The 22216-nt window shown below is 42.7% G+C and overlaps 1 protein-coding gene across 12 annotated transcripts in view; it reads left to right on the forward strand.

Moving 5' to 3' along the window:
- Fmn1 (formin 1) overlaps positions 1 to 22216 on the forward strand; it is a 370679-nt gene that overhangs the window by 133189 nt on the left and 215274 nt on the right. For 9 of the 12 annotated variants that reach the window (XR_004118764.1, XM_031371363.1, XM_031371365.1 and 6 more), the window contains one exon: positions 13794 to 13855. The exons of 1 other annotated variant lie outside the window; for it this stretch is intronic. Coding sequence is in view for 8 of the 11 variants with exons in the window: in XM_031371363.1 (XP_031227223.1) it covers positions 13794 to 13855 (62 nt within the window). In the remaining 3 variants the exon portion in view is untranslated. Of the gene's footprint in view, positions 1 to 13793; positions 13856 to 14791; positions 14814 to 22216 lie in introns of those variants that run through there. 2 more of the 12 variants (XM_031371372.1, XM_031371373.1) reach the window with 2 other exon arrangements.

Consider the following 22216-nt stretch of genomic DNA (forward strand, 5'->3'; position numbering starts at 1 on the left):
TCAAACAATCTGTCCCCAGCTGAACAACTATTTGTATTTTTCCCCTTGTATGACCATAAAGTGGAATTCCAAATGTATACAGACTTGAGATTCTCTATTATTAAATGGATGATTTGATTATTCTTCTTAATTTTCTTGTATGAATTTGAGGGAGGAGGACTGACTCAGCAGCATCAGGAAATACATCTTTAAAATCTGGGATCTTACAGTTTTGTTTTGTATATGCATGGCATAATTCCTGGGGAGACATGAACAAATGTCTTACCCCAGATACAGAACTGCCAACACACCAAAAGAGGGCATATCACCAAAGTTCCACTTGGTGAACCAGTAAGTTTTATTAGTGTTGCTTATAAGAATACAGGCACATGGTTACTTAAAAGAAGCAGAACTAACTCAAAGACAGCTGAATTACCAAAGCCCTCCCCAGCTGAAAACTTGGAGTGAAGTTTAAACCTGAAAATGGTTCAACAGGTTAGACAGTGTCCTTCCTAGGTACCTCGGCTGCTCTGGATCTCTAAAAGGCAGCTCTGCTTGTCTCAGCAGTCCTTATGGGTATATATGCTTGGAAAGAGAAGGGCCTGGTGAATCTGGTTGGTTTCAGGGACTTCCTGAAGCCATTGTGTTGTCTACTTCTTGAGTTTAAAGTAGCTTCACTGCAGGATACAATGTTTCACCTCCACTTAGAACATCTGTTGTTGTTTCACCTCCTACATAACATCCTGTGTCTTAATAAGTTTCCCTCCAGAATGGGAAGTTTAGATCTGGGAGGAAAGTGCTACACAGTGGGGATAGGACTACAGACTGGCCTTAACTTGTAGGAGGTTACTTATGCCAATGCCGTTTACTATAATGGTAAATTTATTCCTTTTCAGTTGCATTACTCTCAGGCTCCTAAAACAAGTCCTTTTGGGATCATTGCATCAGTAGGAAGGTAGAAGAATTTGAAGACACTTAAGAAGTGCTTTTTTTAGTCTGGCATGGTGGTGCACTTCTTTCATCCCAGCAACACTAGGTAGCCAAATCTGAGTTCAAGGCCAGCCTAGTATACAGAGCAAGTTCCAACACACCCAGGGCTGCATATAGTAAGATAACAAGACTTTATCTCGACAGGCTGTGGTGGCTCACACCTTTAATCACAGCACTTGGGAGGCAGAGGCAGGCGAAATTCTGAGTTTAAAGCCAGTCTGGTCTACAGAGTTGAGTCTCAGGACAGCCAAGGCTATACAGAGAAACCCTGCGGGGGGTAGGGGGGGGAGGAGTTATCTCTACTGTATTATTAGCTCTTAGTTAACTGCAAGGTCTACTCCATAGCGTCATCCGCTGGAGAGAGTAGAGTTTGAGTTGTCAAATGTAGAGCATATCTTTTAAACCTGAGATGTAAATGTAGCCTCATTGTCACTGTGGTTTGTGAATAAAACAAAACAAAGCAAACAAACAAAGTCAATACCCTCTATTTTAGCTACCTTAAAACATTAAAAAATAAATCTTTAAGAAAAAAAGGAAAACTAAAAACAACAACATTAAAAACAACATTAAAAAACAACAACAGCAACAACAACAACCAGGTTTCTGTCTTTGGGGCTGGGCTATCCAGGCATGAGGCAGGATCAGTCTCCGTAGGTCATGAGGCAGCCCTGAAAAACAGGAGAGTAGCAAGAGGCTGGGCTTTAGGAGATGATGAAATGGGTTGGCTCGTGGAGAAGTTTTGACTTTCACAGTTCCCTGATTGTCTCATTTATGTTTCTGATTCTGAGGTTAGTATCACCGTAGAAAGATCAGAGCTACTTAGCTGGGCACGTGAGAGCCCTGTGTCTCACTGCAGCCTCCGCGAGGTTTCTGTTTTAGTGGAATCAGTGAGTGCTCTTCTCTTTGTGCGGCCTTGTTCCTGGCATTCTCAGCTCCATACAAAAAGGCGAAGTAGAGACTGTCTGTATTCATATGTGTTTTATCTCTATTTTAGTGTTTCATTGTTCCTCTTGTTCACTTGGGAAACTAGAAGTTTCTCACTGAATCTATCCTGAGAAAGTCTGTTATCTTAGAAAGATCCTAAAACAGTGACCACAATAAACAGCACAATCTTGGTTCTTTTAAAAAGGCTTGTAAGATATGAATAATTTCTGGCTATTTCAAGGAATCACCCTGATGGTCCCTACCCATGTGCATGCATAGTTCGGAGTTTCTACACATTGCTGGCCTACTGCATGCAGTTTCCAGCAAGAATGCTTGGGAGTCTTCGAGTTGCTAGACAAAAATGTCAACCTCACACACAAGCAATGAATATATGTTTAGTGTAAGCGTGTGTGACACATATTCCGTGATCTCATCTGTTGTTGCCATAAGTCCACGCTCTCAACACAACTGAACACATGTTTTTATTTTACGTGTCTGGCAAAACTGGCATAGCAGTGAAGGAAGGGCCAGAGCATTTTACATTCTTTTGTGGGTGGGTCCTCCTACAGGGAGGCCGCTACTTTCTTTTGTACCCCAAATTATCAATTGGGTTGATTTTTTTTTTTTAACCCCCCATTTGTCTTAGAGGTTGGCTCACCTTTGATGTTAGAAATTAGCAATGTAGGCTTGAAAGTAGTATGTTCAACTACACACACACAACACACACACACACACACACACACACACACATACATGATCTTAAATTCTGAACGGTAGAGGCGATGCCAGCTAAACTGTATAGCCATAGGCGACAATCCAAGCAGCAGCTGCGACATGTTGTATTAAGGGTACTTTTCCACCCTGTGAGAGGCACAAGTGTCTTGTCTCCTTTAGAAACCTGGTCAGGTAGCCTGGCCTCCTGGGTACTTGCCTGGCCTGATTTAAGAGAAAATTCCACTCTCATTCCAGTTACATTTGGCAGACTTCCACCTGCCTCTCCAGAGACTGACCTTCAACTCTCTCTTCTGAGGTTCATTCTGTCAGCCTTAAATAAAGGTCTTTCAGCAACGGATTAAAAGCACAAGGGAAAAAACAGGCAGCTTCTACCAAAGCGTGACTCCAGGCAGTCCATGCCAGTCCATGCCACATGAAGAATGCAATCATCTCTGAGCACTGGGTGTGTTCATTCTGGGTGAACTTTGGCTTTCTTCTAAGTGACTTTTCAGCCATATCTACTCTCATATAAAATGTATGAGCGCACAAGCATATTTTGTTTGTAAGGACAACATACATTGTTGCTTACAGGAGAGAATCACAAATAATTACAGAATGATATAAAATAAAGGTAGAATAATATGTGCATCTTATTAACCCTGCCTCTGTGCTTCTGTGATTTATGAGGCCAGTGTTAAAGCCCTTTCTGCTAAGCCCTGTATCCAGTTTCTTTGCTGCTCTCTCTAGAGATGGCGAGCGAACCCATCATTTCTTGTGTGGGCATCAGCTTGCAGAGCCCGATGGAGTGTCATTCGTAATCTACCTGTTTATGTGGTTTCCTAGATGACCTGGGACTTCCGAGCTCTATGCAAATGCTATCCCAATATATGTTCTTATCAACTATAAGATAATTTCATCTCTCCTGAAAATGATTCCTACCCCTTTTCACTCCATTGTTTCAAAGCTCTAGCTTAATATAGGGGAATGTGGGTGATTACTCTTAGTGAACCATTGAGTTTGTCTGAGTTACTTACATGATCAGTGTGGATGAGAAAGCACAAGCTGGATCATGCAAAGTTTGAGTGTTTCTGTCTTGTGTTTTATGGATTTGAAAAACACCATGACCAAAAAGTGTGTAGGGAGGAAAGGTGTTTTTGTTTTTGTTTTGTTTTATTTGTTTTAGCTTATAGTCCATCTCTATTACAAAAAGAAGTCAGAGCAGGAGCTTGAGTTTGAACACTGCTTATGGTTTGCTCTCCATGGTTTACTCATTCTGGCTTAGGGTGTGGAAGCAGCACCACCCACAGTAGGCTGGGCCCTTCAGTGTCAACAATTAATCAAGAAAATGCCCTACAGGCTCGCCTCTAGGCTAATCTGATAAGGGCATTTTTTTTTTCCCCAACTAAAGTTACCTCTTCTAAGATTGACTCTGTCTTCTGTCAGGTTGACATAAAAACTAACCAGTACAGTAGTCAATAACTCACAAAAGCTACAAAACCTAAAGGCAGCTCACTGAATCAGAGTGTCTTCTCAGAAATTACTTAGTCATTATACAACACTGTGGAGGGGCCTTGTGAATCCTGTCAGTTTCAGGAACTTCCTCAGCCTTTATATGATTTAGTCTGAAATTTGTAAGTTTCCTTTACTTCTTGAGTTTTATAAGGTTACTTCTTCCTTTCAGAAGGGATTGTTTCAATGAGAGGAAATAATTACACAACAGTGCACCCCTTCCTTAATTCTTATATTCTTTCTGCCCCCCTCCTCCACAATGTTCCCTGAGCCTTATTTAGGGAGCGACATAAATTCCTGCGTATTTTTTGCCACTTACAGCTGGGAGCTTGACCGGTCATTCTTCAGTAACCACTTCCCATAATAAAAGAATGGGGAAAGGAGCTTTCCTCCAGGAGCTTGGCAGATAGGATCAGTAATCTATGGGAGCAAACACAAAAATTCAGGAAGCATAGTAGCAGACACATTACATATAGTTAACAAAATAATCGCAGATGCTTCTCTACTGAAGCTTTCTATTTTATTTCAATTCAACACATGATTTATTGATATAGTTCTGTTATTAAATAAAATCAACATATTGACTCTCAGTAGTATGTAACTCAGTAAGTATACTGTGGAAATTGGTACACTAATCCTACATGAGTGGATTTGTCTCAAGTTTCACCATTATTTTTTAAATCTGCTGAAGTTCTTGATAGATACGTGAGTACCAGCCAATGAAACGGGTCAGTGGGTAAAGGCCCCTTCCAACAAGCTCAGGGCCTGAGCTCAACCCCTGGGACCCATGAGGTGAACATCTGCTCTGCAAGTTGCTCTCTGAGCTACACACGCACACACACACATACACACACAGACACATACACACACACACACACATACACACACACATACACACACATACACATACATACACACACACACACATACACACACACACATACACATACACACACACACACACACACACACACACACCACAATATGTATCATTTTGCTATCTCTGTATCAACGCCAAATTTCCTTAATTGCCAGATGCCTCTCAGCCTTATTTGCTTGAGACAGGTTTTTGTGTTTGTGTGTCTGTGAACCTGAGAGCTAGGCTGGCAGTCAGCAGCCCTTGGAGAGCCTCATATCTACTCACCCCCACAGGGCTGCAGTTCAGAAAACTAGATTTTTTTTTTTTTGTATGAATGCTGGGGATTTGAACTCAGGTCTTTCTGCGTGTACAAGCACTTTTACCCGCTGTGTCCTTCCCCTAGTTCTATGATTCTTTCTTAATTTTATTTTCTTACACCATGAAAAACCTTTTAATTTTCAGTATCTTCTACTCAAAAATGCTTTTTGGATTAGAGTTTATGTGAGAGTGCTTTGGTTTTTTTTATCTTGGTGCCTGTGTTCAGATATACCATGTCAAGTCTCTGTAATCACCTACTGTTTTCTCAGCCTTATTTTAAAAGTGTGATATCGTCATTTTTGTTAGCAATGATTCTTCTTATTTTAGACTTGGTACGGATTCTGAAAATAACAAACCATTTTCAGTGCATTTGATATTTAAAATTTATATTGGGTGGTTTAGTATTTCTATTGTTGATCTTGTCTGCCTTGATTGTTGACTTTCTTTACGATGCAAGCTAGACCTTTAGCCTGAAGACTCCTACCTATAGAATAATTTGAGGAGTCATGTATTTTGCAGCTGTCTCTCCTCTTATAGAATTATCTCTTATAGAGGTCCCTTTAAGAAGTACCTCTTATAAGAGTGGTGTCTTGGGGTTCCCCACCAGTCATTGGAACAAGCGTGGCCTGGGGTTTAAGATCTGAAGCTTGCTCTTCGCGCCCTAGTTGATGGTTTGCTCAACTTTTCTTCCCACCCAGGGAAGCACACCTTAGTTGGCTTCTGAGCTGTAAGCCTTAGATCCCCAACACCAAGGGTACTCAGCCCTGGTGACTGTGAGCTAACTCTCCTGCCCCTTGACACCTGACACCACATGGTTGCTTCATCACCCTGCTGGCTCGGATGTTCTGTTTAGCAACTCACCTGTGATTTGATTCTCTTGTGTTATCCTTGAGTTATCAGTGCCCTATAGACATGGAAGAGGGCCAAGCAAACTCTAGCCTAGAAAACCCAGAAGCCCATTGGCTTGTCTTTTTTGGATACGTGTTTGGAAAAATCCTGCATTTGTTGTGTTTCTCCTCAAGTAGCCCCGCATCTGTTCTCTTTTTGAATGAGAGGGGTTGTTTCTTAGCTTTGGTTCAGTTCCCCACCCTGAGGCCAGGCCCACCTACCTCTCATCCCTCCACCCTGACAAACCTTCAGGAGTTGCTGCGGTGCTTTGTAGTAGGTTCCAATGTGCAGCGTTGTGACTGCCATCTAGCGGCAGAATCAGGTACTTTTTTTTTTTGTTGGTGGTGGTTTTTATGTTTTATTCTCAGTGTATGTCTTGAAGAGTAGGAAGCTTTATTGTGCTTGCATCCTGCAATTCTAAAGTGCTTGGCACCTTCATCCTAATAGAACGGGAAATAGGAGTAAGAGGGTGAAGTGAAAAGGCAGCTTGTCCAAGGCAGCTAGGATTTGATGGAATGGCGACTTTCTCTGAGGTAAGCCAGCAATGGGGTCAGGCTCTCAATGCTTTAAGCAGGTAATGTTCAGAGTCATAGCTGTGCACACTGACCTTTGAACCTGTCTTACATCAGTAACCAAGAACCTAAAGACACAAGTGCTGTTCCTTGCTCAAATTTTTAGTATAAAGCAGTATAAATAGATGCTTATTTAGGCTCATTAAGCGCTTCGCATGTTGCCTGGGGAGAATATGTCTCATGTCTCTAATCATCTGAAATATATGCGGGGAGCTGAAATCTTCCCAAACATACTCATTAACCATTGCTTGCCAGCAGCAACAATGAATGCTATGTAACATCCAGCGGCTCCCAGTAACAAGCATTTTTGTGCATGAGTATAGCAATACATGTTTTTTTATATGTGCTAGACTGGGCCCTTCTGAGCTGGCTTCCCTATCTACTGTGCCTAGGGTTTGGTCTGTGCATCTCCGGGACCCAGGCTGAGGAAGTAGCCGACACTTAACATGTGTTCTTACCTAAAAGCAGGAACAGCACTGTGAGAGGCAAGCAAAGTCATCATCAAGTGTAAGGTCTTTCCTCATACCTACTGGGTTCCAGCAGGTAAAGCTAGTCGGGCGGCCATATTGAAAGCAAGGACATTTTCTATATATCAAAGAAAACAGGGTGGAAGTAGATGAATAATTTTCTAGCAGTGCTCCAATCCACGTCTGCAAATAAAACATTCAGCGAAGAGCAAACAAGGCTTTTAGAGACAAGGAAGGTTTAATGCTTCATAGAAGAGTGTCTGTGATGAAGTGCTTACTTATCAGAGATGTAAATCTCAAAAGATCTTTGAGTTTGGGCCTGTGTTCTTCTTGCTATCCACACTCAATGCTCAGTTCATTGCCTGGCTCGACGAAAGAAGCAATCTGGTATAGTAGGTCCAAGCTACTATGTCCTACATCCCGTAAGCTGTGAAGCTTATAAACAAAAGAAGTTTCTTATAGTCTCAATGACTGGGAAGTCCAAGTCCAAGGTTAGGGCAGGGGTTGGGGAGGACCCATTTCCTAGTTCACAAATGGCTACGTTCCTAGTGGGTGGATACTTCTTCTGTCTCCTCAAGGTGAGAGGAAAGGCAGACTCTCTTATAAGGACACTAATCCCATGCATTGGTTCATGGTAACTTTTTCCTCATGACCCAGTTCCCACTCAGAGACCCCCGCCTCCTAATAGCATCACCCTGAGGGAAATTAATATTTTAATTCCCTGAGCAATTGGCTCAGAATAACAGGATATTCATAAGCTTAGGGAGTTGAGGGTTCTCCTCATCTTTTAATGCTGATAATTCTTATGTTTCTGCCTAAAGAAATTGGTATTGAGAATTATAATCACTGAATTATGGTATTTCTCTCATCTTCTGTCCAGTGCTGTGTTGTTTGGGTGGAGACATTATTATTTTTTCTGTGTACATATAGAAAAATAATCAACTGATCCATTATTCACTTAACCTCTATCCAGCCCTGTCCTTTTTGAAGGGACAGCATGGACCTTCTGCCCCCAATCTGATTCACATGCTGAGACCTTGTGTACACTAAACCCACACTGAATGTGTGAAAAGGTTGTTTTTCTTGTTTTGTTATGTTTTGTTTTTTAGCACATTCAGAGATTCTCAGGACCAATAGGTCAAGTCTACAAGGCTGGTCTGACTTGACTTGAGGAAGAACAAGACAAGGGAATTGGCCTGATATTGGGGGGGGGGGGATGAATAGGGGTGAGACACTTATGGGCAGTAATTTGTAATTTGTGTGGTCTGACTCTCTCATCATGGTTAAGGGCTTTCTTGCCCATAGGAAGGAAGGAAGGCAACTTAGAAGTTCTTAGCAGGGAAACATCAAAAGAATCAAGCATGGGTTTAAGGAGATAACTCAGCAGTTCAGAGTAGCTATAGCTCTTGCAGAGGATCACAGTTCAGCCCCCAAACCCACATTTAGGCTACTTACAACATCCCATGACTCCAGATCCAGGGCAGTGGACGTCATCTTCTAGCATCCATGGGCACCAAACTTAATAACACGCACGCACACGGACCTAAAACCTAAAACAGTTATGTTGCAGGGCATGGTGGTGTATGCCTTTAATCTGAATACTAAAGAGACAGAAGCAGATGGACCTGTGTGAGTTCAAGACTAGTCCAGTCTACAAAGCAAGTTCTGGGTTAGCCAGGGTTATATACTGCAACTCACTGTAAAAAGAAAAAAAAAACAGTTTTATCCATCAGTCAAGCAAAGTTTACATCATACCTTCAACATACACACACACACACACACCCTCCCTGTACCACACCGGGACCGCTTGCTGGCTCTTTGATCCCTTTCCCACTGTTTCTGGCAGGGGCAGAGGTAGCTGTTTCTTTCGTCTGCAGCATAGTTACTGTGGGCTGCATTGTTTAAGGTGGCATCAGACTGAAACCTGGCTACATTTTTGCTAAATATAGGAGCTCAATTTTTATTTTATTCTTAGGTTTTGGAGTAAATGGCTTGTGTTTGCTTTATATGACTGAATATTTTCATCTGCTTTAAAAAAAACATTGGAGAGTTTTTCTGCATGCTCTCATGGTTGGGTAAATTTGAAATTTTTTTTTTCCTGTGTGGCATTACATCCTCCCATGGCTTATGTTCTCGCCTTTTTATCTTAGACACTTATTTGTATATTTTTTGACTGTTATTTTCACTTATTTCTTAATGCACTTTTTCCCCCCTTCAATTAAATGAACCCCATCTTGAAGCAGGGGCACGCAGACTTTCCCGTGTGTCGTGATACTTAGCCGCTTCTGTAGCATTGCCACGTTTCCAAGTCAGTAAGCAGAAGCATCACAGGAGCAAGGATCTGCACGTGTAAATAGTGTGGGTGGTGCATGCACCGCTCGCTGGGAAGCTCTGAGTATAGCTCGGAGGGCGGGCCCTTGCCCTTGAAGATTGAAGGATGGATTTTAAAGTGTAAAGATGGGAGACAGTGGGAAAGTCCAACAGGGGGTTAAGTGGGGCAAGCCAGAGTCCCCAGAAATACTCAAGTCCCCAGAGAGCCGTGACTCTCAATAGTTAGGTAATCAGAAAATTTCTAACTTCTTAATATGAGGGTGTTGGTGGGGGTGGGGGAAGGGAGGAGGGTTGGGTGAGAGAAGTCTAGGATCCATGTATGTGTGAAAAGAGAGGCTAAGTAAAATCTGATTTAACAACAAACTGTTACTATTGGCCTCGAAGTCCAGAGAGAATGGACAAAGACCTGACCTCTATCAATATTATTAGATGTTAGACTTTACATTGTCCTCTTTGACCCCCTTTCCCTTAAACCTTGGCATTAAAAACAGATAAGATCTCCTTTTAAATAGTTAATTAATTTTTAAACTTTTAAAAATCTGTTATTTATATGGGTGGGGGTTTTATCCCCCATGTGTATATTTGTGCACCACGTGCATGCCTGGTGACTGCAGAGGTCAAACTAGGGAATGGGATTCCCTGGAACTGGACTCTCAGATGGATGTGAACCACCAAATGGGTGCTGGGAATCTAACCTGGATCCTCCGGAAGAGTAGCTCTTGATTGCTGAGCACTGGCATGATATCTATTTTAACAACTTAGAGAAAAAGTCCAGAAATTTGAGTTGTCCTAGTGTTTGGACAAAGCTAGTGACCTTAGAGTTTCTAGGGATTCTGAGTTTTGTGTGTACTTCATGTTTCCCTAAGCAAAGAAACAAGAGCCATACCAAGCACACAGCCCCCAGGGTAAATAGCATGCTTCTCTGGACGTGAATGTCGTCATTCACACTCACGGCTTGTGGCTCTAGGAGAGATGTTCACCCTGAGCATCTCAGTCTCTTTCTCTGTCACGTGGGCTTGTCTGTGGTAAGGTCTTCCTGGAAGTCTGTAGAGAGCGCTTAGATCTGTTCCCGAGGCCAGCAGTCTCATACTTCCTGAGGTGAACAGTCAGCTATAGACTACAGCTGTGATGGGCCCGTACCTTCTGCATTCCTTAAATTGTTTCTGACTCCGCCTTCAGCAAATTGGAGACCCTGCCCAGGCACTCGGCTGCAGAAAAGATGTCTCTTTGCTCTGAGCAGATCAGGAAGCCTCCAAGGAAAGCCCCCGAGTTAGATTAAGTGCTTCCTTAGAAGGAACTGTGTGGAAGGAAGTTCTTGTGTGCTTGTTCCTCAGAAAGTTGAATTCTGCCACTAGAGAGATTTTCTTCCTTTCGTCTAAGATGTTAAAAAACAAATGAACAAGCAAAAAACTGCCTCCTTTCTGGGCAACAATTCTTTCATTAGTTTCGTAGCTTTCTTTCATTAGTTTCGTAGCTTTCATAGGGCGTCTGGGGACTGCAGTGGAACTTGCCACTTTCAAGTCCTTAGATTTCAGATCTCTGTTCCTGTCTCACATGAACAAAATCTCTGCCACGAAATACCTCAGTTAAGTTCTCTTCTTTACTAAAACTAACATCCTTGGTGTCGTACTTGACATCTCAGGAGGATGGTGATCTTCCCTGAGAAGATGCCCCAAGCTACTCTAAGGTGTTAGAAGATCTGAAACTGCAGGGCAGACTACCTCTCATAAGGCACACATAGAAACCACCAGCCTGGCTTTGATTCAGGATTATTTGGGAACCTCTATTACATTTTGTTCTTTTAGATTTAGTGTAGTGTGTGTGTGTGTGTGTGAGTATATATACGTATATATGTATGTGTGTGTATGTGAATGTGTGTATGAGTGTATATATATATATGTGAATGTTTGTATATGTGAGTGTGTAAGTGTGTATATGAGTGTGTATGTGTGACTGTGAGTGTGTACACGTGTGTGAGTGTGTGAGTGAGTGTGTGTGTATGTGTGTGTGTCTGTGTGTGTGTATAAGGGAGCATGCCTCAATGCACGTGTGGAGGACAGAGACAACTTTCAGGAGTTGGATCTTACCTTTCACTGCACAGGTTCGGAGGCTTAGGCTTAGGCTGTCAGGCTCGGTGCTAAGCACCTCCGTCCATTGAGTCAGCTGCCAGCCCTGTGAGGGACCTTTATATTCTGACCTGTTACCTTGCGAGGTGGGGTCGTAAGGGAACAATCCCATTAGTAAAGGCTGCATTTCCTTGTATTACTCTCTCTAGCTTACTCTAGCAGGGTGTGCTTTCCTCCCGCCCGTAATGGTAGGATGCTTAGCCAAAATATTCGCCTAAGGAGGAGACAGGTCATGCTTTTCTCGGCATTGGTTTTGCAGTGACCTCTCGTCAATTTGTTAGTAAGTTAGTCATAATTCTATATGCCACACCCTTACAGACACATTTTATATAAAAAGAACAATTTTACAACATAATTATGTGATTTCTGTTCAGAGGAGGGTAGATGGCGCTCCCAAGATGGTTGAATAAACTGGTTTCCTTTGACTGTGTTATAGATTGGACTGACTGGGGTTCACATCTTGATTGTCCTATAGGTTGGGACTCTACCTCAGAATCCATTAGGAAAGCATTTGGCAAATGTAAGAGTTGGCAAGAAGCCAGTGTGTCTGTAGTGAAATAGACAGGTAAGAGGAGTAACATGAGAAGAGCGGAGACAGAGATCATGAGAAGCCTGTGGGCTGCAGTCCTTGATGTGTGTGTGTGTGTGTGTGTGTGGTGTGTGTGTGTGTGTACACCTGTTTGCTCATGTGTGTAGGTGTTCTCTCCCATACCTGTGTGGCAGGGGTATGGACACAGAGTTTGATGTCTGGTGATTTCCTCAGTTGCTCTCAACCACATTTTTTTGGTACAGGGTCTCTCATAGAACCCGGACCTTTCTGCTTTGGCTAGACTGTCTGGCCAGTGAGCTCTTGAACTCCACCTGCCTCCAGTCTTCTGGTCCAGTTCTTCAATTTCAGATGCATGCTGCCATATCCAGCTTTTATTTGGGTGCTGGGCATCTGAACTCTAGTTCTCATGCTGGTGCAGAAAGCATTGTAGCTACTGAGCCACCTCCCCAGGCCCTACACAGTCTGGATCATGTCTTTAAGAGATTGCCCAGACTGTCATGAGGAGACTCAGTTTTGCTATTGGTGAGAGGGAAGAGAGGCACCCTCTGAAAAGGAGGATGGAGAGCAGGGAAAGATGGTGGGTGTGGGTATGGGGATAGCGATGAGTGCTCTGATTCGTGGTGTGGCCTACATAGAGAGCCCACAACATTGCCACTGGAGCACAGGAATAGCCCTCCTGGTGGGACTTACCTATGTCTTCCTCTTTGAACTGGAACCCCAGCAAGGTTGCCTAACTCAGGATACTGAACTTAAGGAATAGCCTGTTTGTTGCAGTACAGACTTGTGACCCGGAACACCCTTGTAAAAAACTGGTTTGTCCCACAGAAGTCAGTGGTCGCAGCATCTTGCTCTGTAGTTCTCTGCAGTGTGAATGTCTCTGCGGTTCTATGGACGTCAGCTGATCTGCTGACAGTAGGGTTGTCTCCTATACACAGCCAGTGGGGTGGGCGTTTTAGTAGCTGGCTGCAGCTCCTGCGTACATGGGGGGGAAAGGGTCATATTTTTGGATGGAATGTCATTACATTCAGGTGAAAAGTGGAGATTTATTTTTGTCCTGCTTTTCGATTTCTCTCCTTCTAGTGACAAATAGTCTTGGCTTTCTTGGTTGATCAAGAGTGGAGAAAGGGCCCGGCAGTAGTGTCTCTTTTCTTTTTTTAAACAGAGTTAAAAATAGAGTTCTGTGCTCTCAGATAGAAAGTTTCTTTTATAACCTCTCTCAACACATCTGTGTTTGTTCTCTGTGGGGCATGAACTTTCAGCTCCTTGAAGACAAACACCTGAGCTCTTCTTTATCTGGCACGCACTCACACGCCTCTTCTCTTTTTAACCCTGCCCTCCCTGCTGACTTTGGCACTTCTTATGATGACACAGGCTGTGTTGAAGGGAAGGAGTCCCCCTTTACCCCAATCCTGGCCGTGGCTAACAGCTCTCCTTCCTGCCCCTGCCTTGTCCACACCTTTGGTTGTTTGGAGGGTGGCTCTCAACAGGGATTCAGGTGATGCGCCCTTGAATTCTCTGACTCACTTCAGTGCTCCTTTGTAACTGGCTTCTCTTGTGATCTTCCAGAATACCAGGCTGCTATCCTACATCTGAAGAGGGAGCACAAAGAAGAAATCGAAAACCTTCAGGTATATCTTTTTGGTTTCTACTGAACTGGCCTTCTGATGGTGAGCTTTCCCTCGTGCGGAGTATTTAACTAGATAGTATCTGCAAGCTCCCAGCAGCCAGGGGGCACCAACATTCTGGGGATGAAAGCCTTGGATATGGCACTTAATAAACTCTGGTTTCTAACTTTGAAAAAAATCACTGAATGCCTTTGGATTTGGCCAGAAGTGTGATTCTGTATTTTAAATCAGGAAAAAGGACAGAGTATTGAGATTAAGTATTTTAAAACTTGATGGTGCTAGCTACCCTGTAAATCATTTCTGTTCCATGCACGCCTCTGCATGCCGCTTAGCCCCTCCCTGGGCTATGCTACCATACAGATGAAGGGTGTGCTGAGTCACTGTGTCCCCAGGGCTTGCTGACAGGTGCCAGTGGCTCTGCCTCTGTTTGCCATCTGATTATACGTGTCTAGGTTTGATGTTTACTTACAAGACCTAAGGCAGGAAGTCCAGAATCTTAATTTCAAGCTGCAGGATGGTGAATCAGACCTTGAGTCTAATTTATTAGTGGGTGGTAGCCCTGTGTATCACCCAGGAAGGAATCGCGGCAAATTTGAAGTAAAACTCCTTGCTCCCTTAATGCAAACTCATTATTTGCCACTTTTAGTCAGTTTGGGGCTAAAATATCCCTCCTCTTAAATTTTACTGATAACTAGAAATTATAATTCATAGTGCATGGCATGTTTGGAAACAGTTTGTATTCCGGAGTGACTAAATTGAGTTTATGTCTAAGTGTGCTTTTTTTTAATGAACTCGTGGGTCGAATATTCTTACTGTGCAGTTTGTTTTTGTTGACAAATGGGAGTTGAATCTAATTTACAATGTGTTTTGAAATGTCATTCTTTGTAGCATGACTGTTTGGGATTCTCACTTCCTATACGTATTCTTAATGAGCAGACTCCAGTCTCTCAGCAGAGTTTAGGTAGGTAATGCATAGCTACTGGCGTGGCCACTACGACCAGTCACTTCAACTCACTTGTCATCCCTAACTGACAACCTCTCCTTAATTATTTCCCTACTTCTCACCCTAGTACCACATTAGACTCTGTCTCTGTGAACGCAACTTTCTTAAATCCCACATATAAGTGAGATCACATAGTATTTATCTTTCAGTGCCTGGCTTATTTTTCTTGATATCTTCCAGGTTCATCCATATTATTGCAAACTACAGGATTTTTTTTCTTTTTTAACGGCTGAATAATACTTTATTGTACATATGCATAGACCACATTTTCTTTATCCTTTCACACCAGATCGGTTCTATATCTTGGCTTTTGTGAAAAATGTTGTAGTGGGCATGGGACTGCACCTGCATCTTCCCTTTGGTATATAGATAGTCATGGAGCTGCTCATTTGTATGGTGGCTTAGTTTTGAATAACTCTTACTAGTTTACATTTCTATGAAGAAAATTTAAGTAATGGCTCTCTTTTCACCTTGTTCTTACCAGCACTTGGTTTTTTTTATTGTTGGTGATGTTGGTGGTGGTTGTTTTTGGCAATAGCCATTATGACTGGTGAGAAGTGATACCCCATTGGGCTTCTAATTCTCATTTTCCCGATAATTACTGATGCTGAACATTATTTCTACATACCTGGTGACCACTGTATGTGTACTTTGGGACATAGCTATTTCTTTCCTTGTTCTTCAAAAATCAGCTTGTTTCTTATTCTGAGACTGATTAACTGCAGTCTTCGCTTTTTTTTTTTTTTTAACTAACTGCTAGCCATTTGCTATTAGATGTGCATAAATCCCTCTTCTCGATTTTTCTATTGTGTGCTTTTAAATGCAGTTGAAGGGGTGGGGTAGCTAGGTAGCTCAGAGGCCACCAAGTAGCCACCCACTGAGCCGGGTTCAATCCCCAGAACCCACATGGTAGAAAGAGAAACGTGATTCCCATGTGTTATCTTCTGATTGTCACAGGTATGCCATAAATGAGGACATGTTCACATGTGTGCCCACCTACTCACGCACAGAGCACACAGAGCACAGAGTAGTAGATAAATAAATAACTAAATAAATAAATACATGTGAAAAAAAAAGCAAGTCATTTAAAAAAAAAGCTGTGACACTGTATTGGGCTATCCTTAAATCATTGCAAAACAGATAAGTAGCTAGTGTACAGACAGATGTCACAGCCATTCACACAGATTGACGTGGTTTGAATCGGGGATGAGTTTATTTAACAACAGAACAAGGTGGAAAAGCACATCTCGCTCTAGGGAGAAGGGTCAGATGGCTGTACTCACTTCCTTTGCTGTAAAATAACCTCACTTCCTCGCTTCCTCTTTTCTTTGTGGTGGGATGGGAAAGGTCCTGAGCTGTCTAGGGGGATTTGAAATTGGAGTTGATGGCAAATACAGACCCCTTAAGAAAAGGGTAGGTGCAGAAGTGATTCTGTGGACAGGCTTACTAACAGTGCAGTGGTCAGGATCATTAGTCTTACACTTTGTAAATCGGCCCACAAGGAGTGGGCCGACTCAACAAGGTTCATAAAATGCTTGGCTTTTGAGTTATGACGCCAGTGGGCAGTTAGCTAAGCACATCACACAGACATTACGCTGCAAAATGCTCTGATCCTGCATTTCGAATGCAGAAACTCTTGGCATATTAGCCAGCATGCCAGCACTGTAGTAAACACCCAACACGACATCCCCATAGCAGAAAATGGGTTATTGTAGCCTCACCATTTCAGCCTGTGGTCATTTGTTGCTGTTCTTCAAAATGTGTTGTGGTGAAACTGCATGGTAGGAGGATCCTCTTGACTTAATGTGAAGCAAAGCAAGAGACTGGAAGGGCCCAGAACCCCCCTGTTCCCTTCAAAGGCCCACCCCTCACTTCATTCTACTAGGTTCTCCTTCCTGAAGGTCCTGTCAGCTTCTTCTTGTCCTATCGGCTGAGCACCAAACTTTTAACTTAAGCACTTTGAGGGACCATTGGACATCTAGGCTAACATCTGGAGATGGGGAAATGAAGAGTAAATGACAGGAAAAAAAATGCAGTGTGAGGCTGATTCCTGTTTTAGATGTGAGTTAGATTATGATATGATTAGCATCACTGAATATTAACAAATTTTCATAAGTACACCTCAGAGGTTTGGGAAAGTAAATTTCTTAAATCATTATCTGTTCTTTTGATGCTATTAGTAAAATTACATTCTTTATACCCCAAATATATTATTTATGCCAAGCTTCAGAAACCCTGTGGTAAGCTACTGCTCTGTGGGCAGTAGGCCCAGTTTCTAGAGCTGACTATTTCTTGAAGCATGTCTGCAGTCACAGGCAGACAGCCAGAGGTCAGTGGCCTGTCCCCCCAGAACTATTTTGTTTCAAATATAGCCTTTTAAAGATTGAAATAGGAATCTACATTTTAAATGTAGAGATGTGTATGAAAGAAGCAGATACCATTCATAAAACACACAGCTCAAAACCCAGATTGACTGTCCTTGTGAATTCTCTCCAGATATCACCCCTTCCTGCATCCTTTAATGAAGACAAGCCCCATGTCACCCGTGGAAGGTGATGGCCAGGAAGACTGATGCTTTTGATGCTGGCCATGAAGACTGGTGCTTTGATGCTCGAGTCTTTATGCACCATGCCCCTGGCAGCCCTCAGTTACACGATTTCTTTTTCGTTAACAGGGCATGGGGAAGTCAGGTGATCTAAACTAGTTTTTTTTTCAGCTTTTCAACTTGTGGTCCCATTTCACTCTAGAATGTTTTCACGCAATCCTGTTGCTCTGAGTTACTTCTCTGTTGCTGTGATAAACTCCATGACCAAACGCATCTTGGCATGGGTTGGGGGTGGGGCTGAGGGCCAGGACAGGTTTATTTGGCTTCTATGTTCAGGTCATAGTCCAAAACTTTAGGAAGTCAGGACAAGAGCTCAAGCAGGAACTGAAACATACAGTGGAGGAATGCTGCTTTCTAGCTTTCTCCTGGCTCATCATGCTCACCTAGCTTCCTTATAAAGCCCAGGCTGACGTGCGTAGGGATGATGCTGCCCACAGTGGGCTGGGCCTTCCTGCATCTGTTAACAAGTAAAACAATGCTCCCTAGACATGTCCACAGGCCAAACTAATTCTTCAGCTGAGGTTCCTGCTCCCCAGGTGACTTCGTGTTGTATCAGGCTGGCCATAAAAACTAATGAGAACACCTGGGCATTAGGTGTATAAAGTACTTAGAACAAATCAAATGTCTATTCATGATAAATCATAAAGTTTATTTAAACATAACTTGAGCTATGCGCATAATTATACCATTTATTACAGACAAAAGCACATTTGCATACCGATGATGAGGTGGATATGTTTATTTTTGCTAAATAAATTTTGACTAAATCGTTGATACTGAGTTACCTAGAATGTCTTCAGCATTTTTTAGATTTTTATTGATTTATTGATTTTATAATTAACAATGCTGAGATCGCCACTATGCATAACCACAAAGTGGCAAAAGCGTATTTAAGGCCATTTTCAGAAGTCATTGGAAATTCTGTTCTAAGCCCAAGCCAACATTCATTTAGTGATTTTTTAAGTGCAATTCAGGAACTCAGACATTAGAAACATTAAAACTAGACATTCTAAGACTGCCCAACCAAAGATAATTAATTTTAAATATAATGTGCTAAGGAATGATGAAAGAAAAATATCAAAGTGTTTGTTTTGTGAGAGTGGAAAGCTACAGTGAAAACACTATAGTTCTTTTTGTTGTTGTTGTTTGTTGTTTTTTGAGACAAGGTTTCTCTGTGTAGTCCTGGCTGTCCTGGATGTCACTCTGTAGACCAGGCTGGCCTTCAGCCCAAGTGCTGGGATTAAAGGCATGCGCCACCACTGCCCGGCAACACTGTAGTTCTTAACAACCCATGTCTTCTCTGAGCTGAGCTCTTCAGGCAGCCGTCATTGGTGTCACGTGGCATGCTGACATACGCAGTGGGAAGAGAGCATTTGTATGTTCAGTTGTGAAGTTGTATGACCCCACCAGGGTGAGTGCTGGCAGAGAGGCCTCAGATTCTGCACAGTTGGTTTTAATTAATCTTTGGTCATTGCACATTCAGAAATCTCTTAACTGTTGTCAAATTTTCATTACTCCAGCATTTACTTTTAAAAAGCTGCGTACTAAACCAGGTTTCCCCGAAGCCTGTTCTACAGGACAGCAGCTTTTTTAAATGATCCCTCATGAAAAGTTTGTGGTTTACAGTCAGCTAAATTTGAGAAATATCTACTCGTTCATTTGGAGCAGGTTTGCCTTGTTGGAAAAGAAGTACAGAAATTTTAACGCCCCCTCTCTCTTCTGGAGACACTCCTCTTTAAGCTCCATGCTGTGTCATATAATGTATTCTTTCTATGCAATAGTTGCTTTCTGACTTGCACTCAGTTCTTCTGAGAGGATTTTAGTGCACATTTGTGATGTAAGGCTCTGGTCACTCATCTGCTTACTTAGGGCATTTCAGAGGCAGCAAGGAGTTTTTGGTTTTCTTTCTGTCTAATACAGTGCTGACCCAATTATCTCTGTTGCTGTGAGAAAAACAAAAACAAAAATCAAAAAACTTCTCTGTCCAGATGCAACTTAGGAAAGAAAACCTTTTTCTTCTCCTCCCTCCTCCTCCTTCTTTCTTCTTCTCCTCCTCCTCCACCTCCTTCTCCTTCTCCTCTACCTCTTCCTTATCTACCTCCTCCTCTACCTTCTCCTCCACCACCTCCTCCTCTATCTCCTCCACCTCCTCTACCCTCTGCTCCTTCTCTTCTTCTTACATGTCAGGTCAAAGTCCATCATCAAGGAAAGCCAGGGCAGAACTCAAGCAGTTATCTTGAAACAGAAACCATGGAGGAACCATCTTTTCTCCCCCTCCCCTCCTTAAGCTCATGCTTAGCTAGCTAGCTAGCTAGCTTCTTTATAGCTCAGAACTACCTACCTAAGAGATGTTTCTACCCACTGTGAGTCATGCCCTCCCATATCAATTAACAATCAAGATAGGCATGGCCACAGGCCATTCAGATCTATTTTTTCCCTCAATTAAGACTTCATTCCCTGGAGATTCTTTTCAACCTGTGGGTTCCAACCCCTTTGGGGATTGCATATCAGTTATTCTGCATACTAAATATTTACGGTATAATTCATAACAGTAGATAAATTACAGTTAATGAAGTAGCAGTGAACTAGTTTTAAGGTTTGGGGTCGCCAAAGCACGAGGGACAGTATTAGACAGTTATAGCATTAGGAAGGTTGAGAACCGCTGCGTTGCTCTCAGGTGTGTCCATTTGACAGCTAAAGCTGACTAGGGCGAGTACCCAGCAAGCTTCTTGGTTCATGGGTTATACACAAATATTTATCGCAATGTATGCATGTAAAGAACTGTATCCAACGTTCATGAAGTCTCTAACATGTGCCAAACACAAAACTTTTAAAGATTGTACCTTGTCGGAAGTTCAAAACTAGTGAATGGTGAACCTGACTTTTACCCAGCTCGTTAGGTCTGACTTGGAAGGAAGCCTTGCTCTTTCCATTAAACAATGTAGCATTAATCCAGAAAGCATTAGAGTTCTATCTGGATTCTGCTCCATTCTTCACTGTGATTGCCATGAACTTGAAGCTCGCACTGGACTCATCTTCTCTACTTATAAAATGAAGAATCAGGCTCTCTGGTCCCTAGTAGGGTCTTTCAGTGCTACACTGAGCCAATTTTATGTTTAAAATTATCCATCACATTTCAGTGTGAGACTGTCTAATTCAGAAATGCTGAATCCCTACTTGTGCTCTCTCTTTAAAATAAACAAAAGCCTTTTAGCTCCTTCTAGATGTTGGCCTTGTTAACCAGCGAGCCGTGCTCAGTGGCCTGTGGGGAGCTGTTTGATGGGTTCCCGGTTGTGCCCTCCGTGGGAGCCTCTGCTTCTTGGAGCCTTATCGGGTATACCACTCACAGAAGGAAGCAGCTCCCAAAGCAACCACTGAACCTTCTGTGGAAGGCCTCAGCCCCCTCTTAGAGTCAGGAGGGAGGTATGAGTGCAGGCTGAAAGGACTTATCTGGGTCTCTATTTTTTTTTTCCATTTTAAAGGTGAAAGAAGGAAAACAAAAAGCATTTTCTTTGTCTGCCTGTGGAAAGCTTGATAATTTAGCAGTCGTGTCTAGGGCCAGTCCTTTCAGCAGTTTGGAAGTGTCCTGGAAATGACAGGCTGTTTGGTCTGTTCTTAACTGATATTCTTTGGGTTGTGGGATACAAGGAAATGGAGCAGCCAGCACTTGACCTTACTGTTACGGGAAGCCTTTTGGTTTACTCCATTCATCACATGCTCCGTTCCTAAGTGAGGAGAAGCATCACAGAGCCATGGCCTCTGGCAGGCTCCGCTCATTGTGCAATCCAGTCACATTTATGGTAACTCCCAGGGCAAAATGATCCAGGGATAGCTGCCAAGTGGAAAATTAACGTAGGTTGTACCTTGTCTCCAAGAGAACCCGATGGTATGGTGGCCTCCACTAGGGGAAACTTGAGGGCTTCCTTACTTTCCCATCTCTGACCCAGTTCGTGGGTCCCTTTCTCAAGGCACTTTGCTGTTGGAGCAAATGGAGTGCTCTCTGCACATGCGCTCATACAGCTAAACTCACAAAAATGTTAATCCAAGATCTCTTCATTTGTGTCTTTGTCTTCAGCAACACAACACATGGAAATCATAATTTCTGAGAGGACAAGGGAGCGATTTGGGCATTAAACCAAACTGCCACAAACGTGGAATATGAAAATTTTGTAAAAACCCTCCATGGTATTCCCCTAAATGTTCATATCAGTGTAACTAAGATGCCAGTGAAGGAAGATAGAGAATGTCTTAAGGGATATTTTCATCTATCTTCTTGCTGTGTATAATACAAACCATCACGAGTTTAGCAGAATTAAATCCTGTGTGTTGCTGCTTTGCAGATGTTGAGCCTGAGCCCTCCAGGCTCCTTAGAAGCCCATGTGCAGACTTAGAATTGAGTTCTGATGGAGGATGTGGAATAGCTAGTCCCCTACACACCCAGGATCCAGGGTACTGCAATCTGAGCATCTGTCCCACAAAATGCAGATGTTGTCAAGCCGTGCCCACCGACAGGGAGCTGAGATAGGAGGAGGAATTTGTTTATTAATTCCCGGTGGCATGGAAGTTTGTACCAAGTTATTACTGCCTCCTCATGTACCACCAGCATACGTCTTCCCTGAATTGTAGAATCGTTGCTGGTTAGGAAGAACATCTTTCGAAAATATAATCTGATATATGTCTCTGGCTGCCATAAATGGATGACAGTGTCTTACTATGCTTGTGGAAGCTTGCACATTTTTTGGTGTAGTTCCATTAG

This window comes from Mastomys coucha, unplaced genomic scaffold (genome assembly GCF_008632895.1).
Source record: "Mastomys coucha isolate ucsf_1 unplaced genomic scaffold, UCSF_Mcou_1 pScaffold15, whole genome shotgun sequence".
Taxonomy (NCBI): domain Eukaryota; kingdom Metazoa; phylum Chordata; class Mammalia; order Rodentia; family Muridae; genus Mastomys; species Mastomys coucha.